Source organism: Haemorhous mexicanus, chromosome 37 (assembly GCF_027477595.1).
Source record: "Haemorhous mexicanus isolate bHaeMex1 chromosome 37, bHaeMex1.pri, whole genome shotgun sequence".
Classification (NCBI taxonomy): Eukaryota; Metazoa; Chordata; class Aves; order Passeriformes; family Fringillidae; genus Haemorhous; species Haemorhous mexicanus.
Genome location: NC_082377.1, coordinates 1,033,711 through 1,050,587, shown reverse-complemented (window position 1 = coordinate 1,050,587; position 16,877 = coordinate 1,033,711). Strand labels below are relative to the sequence as shown.

Genomic DNA, 16,877 nt, shown 5'->3' with positions numbered 1-16,877 from the left:
GGATTGGGGACGTTGGCGACATTGGGGACATTGAGGGTGGTTGGGGACATTGGGGACACTGGGGACACTGGGGACATGGGGGACATTGGGGACACTGGGGACAACTGGGACATTGAGGGTGGTTGGGGACATTGGGGATGCTGGGGACATTGGGGACATTGAGGGTGGTTGGGGACATTGGGGACACTGGGGGTTTGGGGACATTGGGGACATTGAGGGTGGTTGGGGACATTGGGGATGCTGGGGACATTGGGGGGATTGAGGACATTTGGGACACTGAGGGGGTTGGGGACATGGGGACATTTGGAACATTGGGGACACTGGGGTGGTTGGGGACATTGGGGACACCTGGGGTCACCTGGGGACACTGGGGATATTGGGGGGATTGAGGACATTGGGGACACTGGGGACATTGGGGACATTGAGGGGCTTGGGGACATTCGGGGGTTGGGGACCTTGGGGACACTGGGGACCTTGGGGACACTGGGGACATTGGGGACATTGGGGGGGTTGGGGACATTGGGGGGTTGGGGACATCGGGGGGATTTGGGGAGGGTCATGATTGGTGGGACCCCCCTGTCCTTGTGTCCCTGTCCTTGTCCCATGTCCCCAAATGTCCCTTTGTGTCCCTTTACCCTGAATGTCCTAAATCTCCTCATTGTCCCCAAATGTCCCCCGATGTCCCCTGATGTCCCCAACTGTCCCCAACCTCCCCACCCCCCCAAACTCAGACTTGCCCCTCCCCCAGCCCCCTATCCCCAATGTCCCCGATGTCCCCAATGTCCCCAATGTCCCCGATGTCCCCAACGTCCTGCATTCCTCTGACACCCCACCGTGTCCCCAATGTCCCCCGATGTCCCCTGATGTCCCCAACTGTCCCCAACCTCCCCACCCCCCCAAACCCAGACCTGCCCCTCCCCCAGCCCCCTATCCCCGATGTCCCCAATGTCCCCAACGTCCTGCATTCCTCTGACATCCCACCGTGTCCCCGATGTCCCCTGATGTCCCCTGATGTCCCCAACTGTCCCCAACCTCCCCACCCCCCCAAACCCAGACCTGCCCCTCCCCCACCCCCTATCCCCAATGTCCCCAATGTCCCCGATGTCCCCAATGTCCCCAACGTCCTGCATTCCTCTGACACCCCGCCGTGTCCCCAATGTCCCCTGATGTCCCCTGATGTCCCCTGATGTCCCCAAGCTCCCCACCCCCCCAAACCCAGACCTGCCCCTCCCCCAGCCCCCTATCCCCAATGTCCCCGATGTCCCCAATGTCCCCAACATCCTCCATTCCTCTGACACCCCGCCGTGTCCCCGACGTCCCCCGATGTCCCCTGATGTCCCCTGATGTCCCCAACTGTCCCCAGCCTACTCGGCCCACCTGGACTCGGAGCTGCCCCCCCAGAGCTTCCTGGGCCCCGAGTTCCCCCCGGCGCTGACCCCGACGTCCCCGCGGCGCTTCTCGCCCGGCCCCAAGGAGCTGCTGCCCGACGACGACGTCCCCAGGTCTGTCCCCAAGGTCACCAAGGTCCCCAAGGTGTCACTGATGTCCCCAAGGGTCACTCAGGGTCCCCAGGGGTCACTCAGGGTCACTCAGGGTCACTCAGGGTCACTCAGGGGTGTCCCCAATCCCTTCTCGCCCGGCCCCAAGGAGCTGCTGCCCGACGACGACGTCCCCAGGTCTGTCCCCAGTGTCCCCAAGGGTCACTGATGTCCCCAAGGTGTCACTGATGTCCCCAAGGGTCACTCAGGGTCACTCAGGGGTGTCCCCAAGTCCCTTCTCGCCCGGCCCCAAGGAGCTGCTGCCCGACGACGACGTCCCCAGGTCTGTCCCCAATGTCCCCAAGGGTCACTGATGTCCCCAGGGGTCACTCAGGGTCCCCAAGGGTCACTCAGGGTCCCCAAGGTGTCACTGATGTCCCCAAGGGTCACTCAGGGTCCCCAAGGGTCACTCAGGGGTGTCCCCAAGTCCCTTCTCACCTGGCCCCAAGGAGCTGCTGCCCGACGACGACGTCCCCAGGTCTGTCCCCAAGGTCCCCAATGTCCCCAAGGTGTCACTCAGGGTCCCCAAGGGTCACTCAGGGTCCCCAAGGGTCACTCAGGGGTGTCCCCAAGTCCCTTCTCGCCCGGCCCCAAGGAGCTGCTGCCCGACGACGACGTCCCCAGGTCTGTCCCCAAGGTGTCCCCAAGGTCCCCAAGGTGTCACTGATGTCCCCAAGGGTCACTCAGGGTCCCCAAGGGTCACTCAGGGGTGTCCCCAATCCCTTCTCGCCCGGCCCCAAGGAGCTGCTGCCCGACGACGACGTCCCCAGGTCTGTCCCCAGTGTCCCCAAGGTGTCCCCGATGTCCCCAAGGTGTCACTGATGTCCTCAAGGGGTCACTCAGGGTCCCCAAGGGTCACTCAGGGGTGTCCCCAAGTCCCTTCTCACCTGGCCCCAAGGAGCTGCTGCCCGACGACGACGTCCCCAGGTCTGTCCCCAAGGTCCCCAATGTCCCCAAGGGTCACTGATATCCCCAAGGGTCACTCAGGGGTGTCCCCAATCCCTTCTCGCCCGGCCCCAAGGAGCTGCTGCCCGACGACGACGTCCCCAGGTCTGTCCCCAGTGTCCCCAATGTCCCCAAGGTGTCACTGATGTCCTCAAGGGGTCACTCAGGGTCCCCAGTGTCCTCAACCCTCCAAGAGTCCCCAGTGTCCCCAATGTCCCCAAGCTGTCCCCAATCCCCCCAATGTCCCCAATCCCCCCAAGTGTCCCCAATCCCCCCAATGTCCCCAATGTCCCCAATGTCCCCAGGGACCCGCGGCGCATCGTGATCCCGCGCGGCTCCACCGGGGGTGTCACCCCAATGTCCCCAATCCCCCCAATCCCCCCAATGTCCCCAATGTCCCCAATCCCCCCAGTGTCCCCAATCCCCCCAACGCCCCCAAATGTCCCCAATCCCCCCAATGTCCCCAGTGTCCCCAATCCCCTCAAGTGTCCCCAATGTCCCCAATGTCCCCAATCCCCCCAATGTCCCCAACGCCCCCAGTGTCCCCAAATGTCCCAAGTGTCCCCAATGTCCCCAATGTCCCCAATCCCCCCAATGTCCCCAATCCCCCCAAATGTCCCCAATGTCCCCAGGGACCCGCGGCGCATCGTGATCCCGCACGGCTCCACCGGGGGTGTCACCCCAATGTCCCCAATCCCCCCAATGTCCCCAATCCCCCCAGTGTCCCCAAATGTCCCCAGTGTCCCCAACGCCCCCAATGTCCCCAGTGTTCCCAATCCCCTCAAGTGTCCCCAATCCCCCCAGTGTCCCCAAATGTCCCCAGTGTCCCCAATGTCCCCAATGTCCCCAATCCCCTCAAGTGTCCCCAATGTCCCCAATGTCCCCAATCCCCTCAAGTGTCCCCAGTGTCCCCAATGTCCCCAATCCCCTCAAGTGTCCCCCAATGTCCCCAATGTCCCCAATCCCCCCAATGTCCCCAATCCCCCCAAGTGTCCCCAATCCCCCCAGTGTCCCCAATCCCCCCAATGTCCCCAATGTCCCCAATGTCCCCAGGGACCCGCGGCGCATCGTGATCCCGCGCGGCTCCACCGGGGGTGTCACCCCAATGTCCCCAATGTCCCCAATGTCCCCAATGCCCCCAATCCCCCAAATGTCCCCAATCCCCCCAGTGTCCCCAATGTCCCCAATGTCCCCAATCCCCCCAATGTCCCCAATGTCCCCAATGCCCTCAAGTGTCCCCAATCCCCCAAATGTCCCCAATGTCCCCAATGCCCTCAAGTGTCCCCAATCCCCCCAGTGTCCCCAATGTCCCCAATGCCCTCAAGTGTCCCCAATCCCCCAAATGTCCCCAATGTCCCCAATGCCCTCAAGTGTCCCCAATCCCCCCAGTGTCCCCAATGTCCCCAATGCCCTCAAGTGTCCCCAATCCCCCAAATGTCCCCAATGTCCCCAATGCCCTCAAGTGTCCCCAATCCCCCCAGTGTCCCCAATCCCCCCAGTGTCCCCAATGTCCCCAATGCCCTCAAGTGTCCCCAATCCCCCAAATGTCCCCAGTGTCCCCAATGCCCTCAAGTGTCCCCAATCCCCCAGTGTCCCCAGTGCCCCCAATGTCCCCAGTGTCCCCAATCCCCCCAATGTCCCCAATGTCCCCAATGTCCCCAGGGACCCCCGGCGCATCGTGATCCCCGCGCGGCTCCACCGGGCTGGGCTTCAACATCGTGGGGGGGCGAGGACGGCGAGGGGATCTTCATCTCCTTCATCCTGGCGGGGGGGCCCGGCCGACCTCAGCGGGGAGCTGCGCAAGGGCGACCAGATCCTCTCGGTGGGTGGCCTTGGGGACACCGGGGACACCCCTGGGGACACCTGGGGACACCTGCGGTGGCGGCGGAACGGGGCGGTTTGGGCGATTTTTGGGGTTTTTTGGGGTTTTTTGGGGTTTTTTGGTCTCTACCATCATCATCCTCACCTTGGGAAGGGCTCTGAGATCATCCCTGGTGTCCCCAGAGTGTCCCCTCCCACTGGTGACACCCTTGGGGACACCTGGGGTGGCACTTGGGGACTTGGGGACACCTGGGGTGGCACTTTGGCCATTTTTGGGGTTTTTTGTGGAGTTTTTTGGGGTTTTTTGGGGTTTTTTGGTCTCTACCATCATCATCCTCACCTTGGGAAGGGCTCTGAGATCATCCCTGGTGTCCCCTCCCACTGGTGACACCCTTGGGGACACCTGGTGGCACTTGGGGACACCTGGGGTGGCGGCGGAACGGGGCGGTTTGGGCGGTTTTTGGGGGTTTTTGGGTTTTTTTGGGGTTTTTTGGTCTCTACCATCATCATCCTCACCTTGGGAAGGGCTCTGAGATCATCCCTGGTGTCCCCAGAGTGTCCCCTCCCACTGGTGACACCCTTGGGGACACCTGGGGTGGCACTTTGGCCATTTTTGGGGTTTTTTTGGGGTTTTTTTTGGAGTTTTTTGGAGTTTTTTTGGGGTTTTTTGGTCTCTACCATCATCATCCTCACCTTGGGAAGGGCTCTGAGATCATCCCTGGTGTCCCCAGAGTGTCCCCTCCCACTGGTGACACCCTTGGGGACACCTGGGGTGGCACTTTGGCCATTTTTGGGGTTTTTTTGGGGTTTTTTTTGGAGTTTTTTGGAGTTTTTTTGGGGTTTTTTGGTCTCTACCATCATCATCCTCACCTTGGGAAGGGCTCTGAGATCATCCCTGGTGTCCCCAGAGTGTCCCCTCCCACTGGTGACACCCTTGGGGACACCTGGGGTGGCACTTTGGCCATTTTTGGGGTTTTTTTGGGGTTTTTTTTGGAGTTTTTTGGAGTTTTTTTGGGGTTTTTTGGTCTCTACCATCATCATCCTCACCTTGGGAAGGGCTCTGAGATCATCCCTGGTGTCCCCAGAGTGTCCCCTCCCACTGGTGACACCCTTGGGGACACCTGGGGTGGCACTTTGGCCATTTTTGGGGTTTTTTTGGGGTTTTTTTTGTCACCACCATCATCATCCTCACCTTTTCTCAATTCTTCCCCTTTTTCCCTCTTTTTTTCCCCATTTTCCCCCCATTCCCCCCGGACCAAACTTGTCCCCAAGTGTCCCTAAGTGCCACCACCTCTCCTAGCTGTCTTCCCCGTGTCCCCAAATGTCCCCAAGTGTCCCCAAATCTCCTTTTTTCCCCTTTTTTCCCCATTTTTTCCCATTTTTCCCCATTTTTGTCCCATTTTTCCCCATTTTCCCCCATTTCCCCCGTACCAACCTTGTCCCCAAGTGCCACCACCTGTCCCAAGTGTCCCTAAATGTCCCCAAATGTCCCCAAATCTCCTTTTTTCCCCTTTTTTCCCCTTTTTTCCCCATTTTCCCCCCTTTTTTCCCCATTTTTTCCCATTTTTTCCCCATTTTTGTCCCATTTTTCCCCATTTTCCCCCATTTCCCCCGTACCAACCTTGTCCCCAAGTGCCACCACCTGTCCCAAGTGTTCCTAAATGTCCCCAAATGTCCCCAAATCTCCTTTTTTCCCCATTTTTCTCCTTTTTTTCCCCATTTTTTCCCATTTTTCCCCATTTTTGTCCCATTTTTCCCCATTTTCCCCCATTTCCCCCGTACCAACCTTGTCCCCAAGTGCCACCACCTGTCCCAAGTGTCCCCAAATGTCCCCAAATGTCCCCAAATCTCCTTTTCCCCCATTTTTCTTCATTTTTTCCCCATTTTTCTTCATTTTTCCCCAATTTCCCCATTTTTTCCCCATTTTTCCCCCATTTTCCCCCGTCCCCGTCCCCAAGTGCCACCTCCGCGTGTCCCCACCTGTCCCAAGTGTCCCTAAATGTCCCCAAATGTCCCCAAATCTCCTTTTCCCCCCATTTTTCTTCAATTTTCCCCATTTTTCTTCTTATTTTCCCCATTTTTCCCCCATTTTCCCCCATTTCCCTGCACCCTCTCTGAGTGCCACCTCTGCATGTCCCCAAATGTCCCCAAATGTCCCCAAATGTCCCCCAAATGTCCCCAAATGTCATTTTCCCCATTTTTCTTCTTTTTTTTCCCCATTTTTTCCCATTTTTCCCCATTTTTTCCCCATTTTTTCCCATTTTTCCCCATTTCCCTGCACCATCCCCGTCCCCAGTGCCCCTGCCACCTCCGCGTGTCCCCAGCTGTCCCCACCTGTCCCCACCTGTCCCTGGTGTCCCCAAGTGTCCCCAAATCTCCTTTTTTCCCCCCATTTTTCCCCATTTTCCCCCATTTTTTCCCCTTTTTTTCCCATTTTTTCCCATTTTTCCCCATTTCCCTGCACCATCCCCATCCTTGAGTGCCACCTCCGCGTGTCCCCAGCTGTCCCCAGCTGTCCCTGGTGTCACCAAGTGTCCCCAAGTGTCCCCAAATCTCCTTTTTCCCCCCCATTTTTCCCCTTTTCCCCCATTTTCTCCCATTTTTTCCCATTTTTCCCCATTTTCCCCATTTCCCTGCACCATTCCTGTCCCTGAGTGCCACCTCTGTGTGTCCCCAAATGTCCCCAAATGTCATTTTCCCCCATTTTTCTTCTTTTTTTCCCCATTTTCCCCATTTTTTCCCCATTTTTCCCCATTTTCCCCCATTTTCCCCCATTTTTCCCAATTTTCCCCATTTTTCCCCATTTTCCCCCGTCCTCGTCCCCAAGTGCCACCTCCGCGTGTCCCCAGCTGTCCCCACCTGTCCCTGGTGTCCCCAAGTGTCTCCAAGTGTCCCCAAATCTCCTTTTTCCCCCCAATTTTCCCCATTTCCCCCCCATTTTTTCCCCTTTTTTCCCCATTTTTTCCCCCATTTTCCCCATTTTTCCCCATTTTCCCCCGTCCCCGTCCCCAAGTGCCACCTCCGCGTGTCCCCACCTGTCCCAAGTGTCCCTAAATGTCCCCAAATGTCCCCAAATCTCCTTTTTTCCCCATTTTTCTTCATTTTTTCCCCATTTTTCTTATTTTCCCCATTTTTTCCCCATTTTTCCCCATTTTCCCCCATTTCCCTGCACCGTCCCCAAGTGCCACCTCTGCATGTCCCCACCTGTCCCCAAATGTCCCCAAATGTCCCCAAATGTCATTTTCCCCATTTTTCTTCTTTTTTTCCCCATTTTTCCCCATTTTTCCCCCATTTTCCCCCATTTTCCCCCATTTCCCTGCACCATCCCCGTCCCCGAGTGCCACCTCTGTGTGTCCCCAAATGTCCCCAAATGTCATTTTTCCCCATTTTTCTTCATTATTTCCCCATTTTCCCCATTTTTTCCCCATTTTTTCCCATTTTTCCCCAATTTTCCCATTTTTTCCCCATTTTTCCCCCATTTTCCCCCGTCCCCGTCCCCAAGTGCCACCTCCGCGTGTCCCCAAATGTCCCCAAATGTCCCCAAATCTCCTTTTTTCCCCATTTTTCTTCATTTTTTCCCCATTTTCCCCATTTTCCCCATTTTTTCCCATTTTTCCCCATTTCTCTGCACTGTCCCTGTCCCCAAGTGCCACCTCCAAATGTCCCCACCTGTCCCTGGTGTCCCCAAGTGTCCCCAAGTGTCCCCAAATCTCCTTTTTTCCCCCCATTTTTTCCCATTTTTCCCCATTTTTTCCTTTTTTCCCCATTTTCCCCCATTTTTCCCCCATTTCCCTGCACCATCCCCGTCCCCGAGTGCCACCTCTATGTGTCCCCAAATGTCCCCTAATGTCCCCAAATCTCCTTTTTTCCCCATTTTTCTTCATTTTTCCCCATTTTTCTTCTTATTTTCCCCATTTTCCCCATTTTTTCCCCATTTCCCCATTTTTCCCCATTTTCCCCCATTTCCCTGCACCATCCCCGTCCCCAAGTGCCACCTCCAAATGTCCCCACCTGTCCCTGGTGTCCCCAAGTGTCCCCAAATGTCCCCAAATCTCCTTTTTCCCCCCCAATTTTCCCCATTTTCCCCCAATTTTTCCCCATTTTTTCCCATTTTCCCCAATTTTCCCCTGTCCCCGAGTGCCACCCTCCGCGTGTCCCCAGCTGTCCCCAGCTGTCCCTGGTGTCCCCAAGTGTCCCCAAGTGTCCCCAAGTGTCCCCAAATCTCCTTTTTTCCCCCCAATTTTCCCCATTTTCCCCCATTTCCCTGCACCGTCCTTGTCCCCAAGTGCCACCTTCCGCGTGTCCCCAGCTGTCCCCACCTGTCCCTGGTGTCCCCAGGTGTCCCCAAGTGTCCCCAAGTGTCCCCAAATCTCCTTTTTTCCCCCCATTTTTCCCAATTTTTCCCCATTTTTTCCCATTTTTCCCAATTTCCCCCATTTTTCCCCATTTTTCCCCGTCCCTGTCCTCGAGTGCCACCTCCGCGTGTCCCCAGCTGTCCCCACCTGTCCCTGGTGTCCCCAAGTGTCCCCAAGTGTCCCCAAATCTCCTTTTTTCCCCATTTCCCCCTTTTTTCCCCCATTTTTTCCCCCATTTTTCCCCAATTTTCCCCATTTTTCCCCATTTTCCCCCGTCCCTGTCCTCGAGTGCCACCTCTGCATGTCCCCAGCTGTCCCCAGCTGTCCCTGGTGTCACCAAGTGTCTCCAAGTGTCCCCAAATCTCCTTTTTTCCCCCCATTTTTCCCAATTTTTCCCCATTTTTTCCCCTTTTTTCCCCATTTTTCCCCATTTTTCCCCAATTTTCCCCCGTCCCCGAGTGCCACCTCCGCGTGTCCCCAGCTGTCCCCAGCTGTCCCTGGTGTCCCCGCAGGTGAACGGGGTCGATCTGCGCGGGGCCACCCACGAGCAGGCGGCGCTGGCCCTCAAGAACGCCGGCCAGTCGGTGACCATCGTGGCCCAGTACCGGCCCGAAGGTGACACTGGGAATGTCCCCAAGGGTCCCCAATGTCCCCAAGGGTCCCCAAGGGTGTCCCCAGGGTGTCCCCAGTGACCATCGTGGCCCAGTACCGGCCCGAAGGTGACAGCCCTGTCCCCAATGTCCCCAAATGTCCCCAAGGGTGTCCCCAGTGACCATCGTGGCCCAGTACCGGCCCAAAGGTGACACTGGGAATGTCCCCAAATGTCCCCAGGGGTCCCCAAGGGTGTCCCCAGTGACCATCATGGCCCAGTACCGGCCTGAAGGTGACAGCCCTGTCCCCAATGTCCCCAAATGTCACCAAGGGTCACCAAATGTCCCCAGAGTGTCCCCAGGGTGTCCCCAGTGACCATCGTGGCCCAGTACTGGCCTGAAGGTGACACTGGGAATGTCCCCAATGTCAATATTGTCCCCAAGGGTCTCCAAGGGTCACCAAATGTCCCCAAGGGTCCCCAGGGTGTCCCCAGGGACCATCATGGCCCAGGACCGGCCCGAAGGTGACACTGGGAATGTCCCCAATGTCCCCAAGGGTGTCCCCAAGGGTCCCCAACCCCCTCCTTGATCCCAAACCCCCCAAAATTCCCAATTTTCCCAAAATCCCGGGAATTCACCCCAAAATCCCTCACAGAGTACGGGCGCTTCGAGGCCAAAATCCCCAAAAATCCCCAAAAATCCCCAAAAATCCCCAAAATCCCAAACCCCCTCAATGCCCTGGATGTCCCAATGATCCCAAAATTCCCGATTTTCCCAAAATCCCGGGAATTCACCCCAAAATCCCTCACAGAGTACGGGCGCTTCGAGGCCAAAATATCCCAAAAATCCCCAAAAATCCCCCAAAATCCCCAAAAATCCCCAAAAATCCCCAACCCCCTCAATGCCCTGGATGTCCCAATGATCCCAAAATTCCCAATTTTCCCAAAATCCCGGGAATTCACCCCAAAATCCCCCACAGAGTACGGGCCCTTCGAGGCCAAAATATCCCAAAAATCCCCAAAAATCCCCCAAAAATCCCCAAAAATCCCCAAAAATCCCAAACCCCCTCAATGCCCTGGATGTCCCAATGATCCCAAAATTCCCGATTTTCCCAAAATCTCGGGAATTCACCCCAAAATCCCCTCACAGAGTACGGGCGCTTCGAGGCCAAAATATCCCAAAAATCCCCAAAAATCCCCAAAAATCCCCAAAAATCCCCAAAAATCCCAACCCCCCTCAATGTCCTGGATGTCCCAATGATCCCAAAATTCCCAATTTCCCAAAATCCCGGGAATTCACCCCAAAATCCCCACAGAGTACGGGCGCTTCGAGGCCAAGATCCACGACCTGCGGGAGCAGCTCCTGAGCAGCAGCCTCGGCTCCGGCAGCGCCTCCCTGCGCAGCGACCCCAAACGCGGCTTCTACGTCCGGTGGGCACAGCTGGGCACACCTGGGCACACCTGGGCACACCTGGGCACACCTGGGCACACCTGGGGCATTCGGAAATTTGGGGTTTTTGGGGTTTTTTTGGGGTTTTTTGGTGAAATTTTGCGATTTTTTTGCGATTTTTTGGCGATTTTTGGAGGGGTTTTCTTTCAGATTTGGGATCTTGGGGGCATTTGGGGACACCTGAGGGTCTGGGGATTTTGGGGGGTTTTTTTTAGGGCTTTTTTTGGGGATTTTTTTGGGAATTTTTAGGGATTTTTAGGGATTTTTGGCGATTTTTTAGGATTTTTTTGGGATTTTTTTGGGATTTTTTGGGGATTTTTTGGCAATTTTTTAGGAATTTTTTTGGATTTTTTTGAGATTTTTTAGGGATTTTTTAGGATTTTTTGGGGATTTTTTGGGGGATTTTTTGGGGATTTTTTTGAGATTTTTTAGGGATTTTTTAGGATTTTTTGGGGATTTTTTAGGACCTTTTTTGGGAGTTTTTTTGGGGATTTTTTGGGGATTTTTTTGGGATTTTTTAGGACGTTTTTTGGGAGTTTTTTGGGACTTTTTGGGGGGATTTTTGGGGATTTTTTGGGATTTTTTTGGGATATTTGGGATCTCTCGGCTCCGGCAGCGCCTCCCTGCGCAGCGACCCCAAACGCGGCTTCTACGTCCGGTGGGCACACCTGGGCACACCTGGGCACACCTGGGCACACCTGGGCACACCTGGGCACACCTGGGGCATTCAGGGCATTCGGGAAATTTGGGGTTTTGGGGTTTTTTGGGGGTTTTTTCGCATTTTTTTGTGATTTTTTGCGATTTTTTTGGCGATTTTTGGAGGGTTTTTTCTTTCAGATTTGGGATCTTGGGGGCATTTGGGGACACCTGAGGGTTTGGGGATTTGGGGGTTTTTTTTAGTGCTTTTTTTTTGGGATTTTTTGGGGATTATTTGGGGGATTTTGGGGGATTTTTTTTGATTTTTTGGCGATTTTTTAGGATTTTTTTTGGGATTTTTTGGGATTTTTTGGCGATTTTTTAGGATTTTTTAGGACCTTTTTTAGGATTTTTTGGCGATTTTTTAGGGATTTTTTGGCGATTTTTTGGCGATTTTTTAGGAATTTTTGGGGATTTTTTTGAGATTTTTAGGACCTTTTTTAGGATTTTTTGGCGATTTTTTAGGGATTTTTTGGGGATTTTTTTGGGGATTTTTCTTTGATTTTTTGGGAATTTTTTGAGATTTTTTAGGGATTTTTTGGGATTTTTTGGGGATTTTTTTTGGAGTTTTTGGGATTTTTTAGGACGTTTTTTGGGGATTTTTTGGGGATTTTTTAGGACGTTTTTTGGGAGTTTTTGGGGGATTTTTGGGGATTTTTGGGGATTTTTGGGGTTTTTTGGGATCTCTCGGCTCCGGCAGCGCCTCCCTGCGCAACGACCCCAAACGCGGCTTCTACGTCCGGTGGGCACACCTGGGCACACCTGGGCACACCTGGGCACACCTGGGCACACCTGGGCACACCTGGGGCATTCGGGGCATTCGGGAAATTTGGGGTTTTTGGGGTTTTTTTGGGGTTTTTTTGGGGGTTTTTTGGTGAAATTTTGCAATTTTTGGCGATTTTTGGGGTGATTTTTGGGGAGATTTTTGGAGGGTTTTTCTTTCAGATTTGGGATCTTGGGGACATTTGGGGACACCTGAGGGTTTGGGGATTTTGGGGGTTTTTTAAGGCTTTTTTGGGGGGGATTTTTTTGGGATTTTTTGGGATTTTTTGGGGGATTTTTTGGCGATTTTTTAGGATTTTTTTGGGATTTTTTGGAGATTTTTTGGGGGATTTTTGGGGATTTTTTTTGATTCTTTTAGGACTTTTTTTGGCGATTTTTTTTTTTTTTGATTTTTTGGGAAATTTTCAGGATTTTTTGAGGGATTTTTTTATTTTTTTGGATTTTTGGGGATTTTTTGGGGATTTATTTTGGATTTTTTAGGACCTTTTTTGGGATTTTTTGGGGATTTTTTAGGATTTTTTTTTGGGGGGGATTTGTTTGGGATTTTTTAGGACCTTTTTTGGGATTTTTTGGGGATTTTTTGGGGGATTTTTTTAGGGATTTTTGGCGATTTTTCAGGATTTTTTGAGGGATTTTTTCTTTTTTTTTTTGGATTTTTGGGGATTTTTTTTTTTTATTTATTTTGGATTTTTTAGGACCGTTTTTGGGATTTTTTGGGGATTTTTTTTTTGGGGATTTGTTTGGGATTTTTTAGGACCTTTTTTGGGATTTTTGGGGGATTTTTTAGGGATTTTTTTAGGGATTTTTGGCGATTTTTTGGGGATTTTTTTTGGATTTTTTAGGACCTTTTTTGGGATTTTTGGGGGGGATTTTTTTGGGATTTTTTGGGGATTTTTGGCGATTTTTTAGGGGTCTTTTTGGGGTTTTATTGGGGGATTTTTTAGGACTTTTTTGGCGATCTTTTGGGATTTTTTGGGGGATTTTTTAGGACTTTTTTGGGATTTTTTTGGGATTTTTTAGGACTTTTTTGGGGATTTTTTTGGGATTTTTTAGGACCTTTTTTGGGAGTTTTTTGGGATTTTTTGGGGGATTTTTGGGCGATTTTTGGGGGTGTTTCTTTCAGATTTGGGATCTTGGGGACATTTGGGCACATTTGGGGACACCGAGGGGGTTTGGGGGATTTTGGGGGATTTTGGACATTTTTGGGATGTTTGGGATCTCTCGGCTCTGGGCTCTCACTGGGCTGAACTGGTTTATATTGGGATGGACTGGGATGGACTGGGGGACACTGAGGGTGACCCAGTGGAGGTGACAAAGGTGACAAAGGTGACAATGCCACCCCCAGGGCCCTCTTTGACTGTGACAAGGCCAAGGACGTGGGGAGGGAACGGGGACAATGAAGGACACCAGGAGCACTGGGCTGAACTGGTTCATACTGGGATGGACTGGGGATGTCCCCAGTGACCCCGGGGAGGTGACAAAGGTGACAATGCCACCGCAGGGCCCTCTTTGACTACGACAAGGCCAAGGACGTGGGGAGGGAATGGGGACATTGAAGGACACCAGGAGCACTGGGCTGAACTGGGATGAACTGGGATGAACTGGGATGGACTGGGATGTCCCCAGTGACCCCAGGGGAGGTGACAAAGGTGACAAAGGTGACAATGCCACCCCCAGGGCCCTCTTTGACTACGACAAGGCCAAGGACGTGGGGGGTGGAACGGGGACATTGAAGGACACCAGGAGCACTGGGCTGAACTGGGATGAACTGGGATGAACTGGGATGGACTGGGATGAACTGGGATGACCCCAGGGGAGGTGACAAAGGTGACAAAGGTGACAATGCCACCGCAGGGCCCTCTTTGACTGTGACAAGGCCAAGGACGTGGGGAGGGAATGGGGACAATGAAGGACACCAGGAGCACTGGGCTGAACTGGGCTGAACTGGGATGAACTGGTTCATACTGGGATGAACTGGGATGACCCCAGGGGAGGTGACAAAGGTGACAAAGGTGACAATGCCATCGCAGGGCCCTCTTTGACTACGACAAGGCCGAGGACGTGGGGAGGGAATGGGGACAATGAAGGACACCAGGAGCTCTGGGATGAACTGGGCTGAACTGGGCTGAACTGGTTCATACTGGGATGGACTGGGGGACACTGGGGGTGACCCAGGGGAGGTGACAAAGGTGACAAAGGTGACAATACCACTGCAGGGCCCTCTTTGACTACGACAAGGCCGAGGACGTGGGGAGGGAATGGGACATTGAAGGACACCAGGAGCTCTGGGCTGAACTGGGCTGAACTGGGATGGACTGGTTCATACTGGGATGGACTGGGGATGTCCCCAGTGACCCCGGGGAGGTGACAAAGGTGACAATGCCACCGCAGGGCCCTCTTTGACTACGACAAGGCCAAGGACGTGGGGGGTGGAACGGGGACATTGAAGGACACCAGGAGCACTGGGCTGAACTGGGATGAACTGGGATGAACTGGGATGGACTGGGATGTCCCCAGTGACCCCGGGGAGGTGACAAAGGTGACAATGCCACCACAGGGCCCTCTTTGACTACGACAAGGCCGAGGACGTGGGGAGGGAATGGGGACAATGAAGGACACCAGGAGCTCTGGGCTGTACTGGGATGAACTGGGATGGACTGGGGGACACTCAGGGTGACCCAGGGGAGGTGACACAGGTGACAAAGGTGACAAAGGTGACAATGCCACCCCAGGGCTCTGTTTGACCATGACAAGGCCAAGGACGTGGGGAGGGAACGGGGACATTGAGGGACACCAGGAGCACTGGGCTGAACTGGGCTGAACTGGTTCATACTGGGATGGAGTGGGGATGTCCCCAGTGACCCCGGGGAGGTGACAAAGGTGACAATGCCACCGCAGGGCCCTCTTTGACTACGACAAGGCCAAGGACGTGGGGTTCCTGAGCCAGGCCCTGAGCTTCCGCTTCGGGGACGTGCTGCACGTGCTCGACGCCTCCGACGAGGAGTGGTGGCAGGCCCGGCTGGTGCTGCCCCCCCAGCAGCCCCCCGACATCGGCTTCGTGCCCAGCAAGCGCCGGTGAGCCACTGGGAGCCACTGGTTTGTACTGGTTTATACTGGGAGTGGGTTTGGAGCCATTACAATGGGATTCGATGGCACTGGGAGGGCACTGGGAGGGACTGGGAGGGCACTGGGAGGGACTGGGAGGGCACTGGGACTCACTGGAATAGCCCTGGAGTCACTGGTTTGTACTGGAAGTCACTGGTTTGTACTGGTTTATACTGGGAGTGGGTTTGGAGCCGTTACAATGGGGTTCAATGGGGTTCAATGGGGTTTAATGGCACTGGGAGGGCACTGGGAGGGACTGGGAGGAGGTTTAGGAGCACTGGGAGGGCACTGGGACTCACTGGAATCGCCCTGGAGTCACTGGTTTGTACTGGGAGCCACTGGTTTGTACTGGGAGCCACTGGTTTGTACTGGTTTATACTGGGAGTGGGTTTGGAGCCGTTACAATGGGGCTCAATGGGGTTTAATGGTACTGGGAGGGCACTGGGAGGGACTGGGATGGAGTTTAGGAGCACTGGGAGTCACTGGTTCATACTGGGAGTCACTGGTTTGTACTGGGAGTCACTGGTTTGTACTGGTTTATACTGGGAGTGGGTTTGGAGCCGTTACAATGGGGTTCAATGGGGTTTAATGGCACTGGGAGGGACTGGGAGGCACTGGGAGGGACTGGGAGGAGGTTTAGGAGCACTGGGAGGGCACTGGGACTCACTGGAATAGCCCTGGAGTCACTGGTTTGTACTGGGAGCCACTGGTTTGTACTGGTTTGTACTGGGAGTGGGTTTGGAGCCGTTACAATGGGGTTCGATGGCACTGGGAGGGCACTGGGAGGGACTGGGAGGGCACTGGGAGGGACTGGGACGGAGTTTAGGAGCACTGGGAGTCACTGGTTCATACTGGGAGTCACTGGTTTGTACTGGGAGTCACTGGTTTGTACTGGTTTGTACTGGGAGTGGATTTGGAGCCATTACAATGGGGTTCAATGGGGTTTAATGGCACTGGGAGGGCACTGGGAGGCACTGGGAGGGACTGGGAGGAGGTTTAGGAGCACTGGGAGGGCACTGGGACTCACTGGAATAGCCCTGGAGTCACTGGTTTGTACTGGGAGCCACTGGTTTATACTGGTTTATACTGGGAGTGGGTTTGGAGCCGTTACAATGGGGTTCAATGGGGTTTAATGGTACTGGGAGGGGACTGGGAGGGCACTGGGAGGGCACTGGGACGGAGTTTAGGAGCACTGGGAGTCACTGGTTCATACTGGGAACCACTGGTTTGTACTGGGAGCCACCGGTTTGTACTGGTTTATACTGGGAGTGGGTTTGGAGCAGTTACAATGGGGTTCGATGGCACTGGGAGGGCACTGGGAGTTACTGGGAGCACTGGGAGTGGTGGCAGGCCCGGCTGGTGCTGCCCCCCCAGCAGCCCCCCGACATCGGCTTCGTGCCCAGCAAGCACCGGTGAGCCACTGGGAGCCACTGGTTTGTACTGGTTTATACTGGGAGTGGGTTTGGAGCCGTTACAATGGGGTTCAATGGGGTTTAATGGTACTGGGAGGGACTGGGAGGCACTGGGAGGGACTGGGAGGAGGTTTAGGAGCACTGGGAGGGCACTGGGACTCACTGGAATAGCCCTGGAGTCAC

At 54.3% G+C, this 16,877-nt stretch overlaps 1 protein-coding gene across 1 annotated transcript in view; it reads left to right on the top strand.

The window, feature by feature from the left end:
• DLG4 (discs large MAGUK scaffold protein 4) overlaps positions 1 to 16,877 on the top strand; it is a 54,694-nt gene that overhangs the window by 20,291 nt on the left and 17,526 nt on the right. Inside the window, 8 exon segments of the mRNA XM_059872590.1 lie at positions 1,364 to 1,502; positions 4,146 to 4,167; positions 4,169 to 4,204; positions 4,206 to 4,250; positions 4,252 to 4,305; positions 9,172 to 9,274; positions 10,565 to 10,679; positions 15,076 to 15,252. Of these exon segments, the coding sequence (XP_059728573.1) occupies positions 1,364 to 1,502; positions 4,146 to 4,167; positions 4,169 to 4,204; positions 4,206 to 4,250; positions 4,252 to 4,305; positions 9,172 to 9,274; positions 10,565 to 10,679; positions 15,076 to 15,252 (691 nt within the window).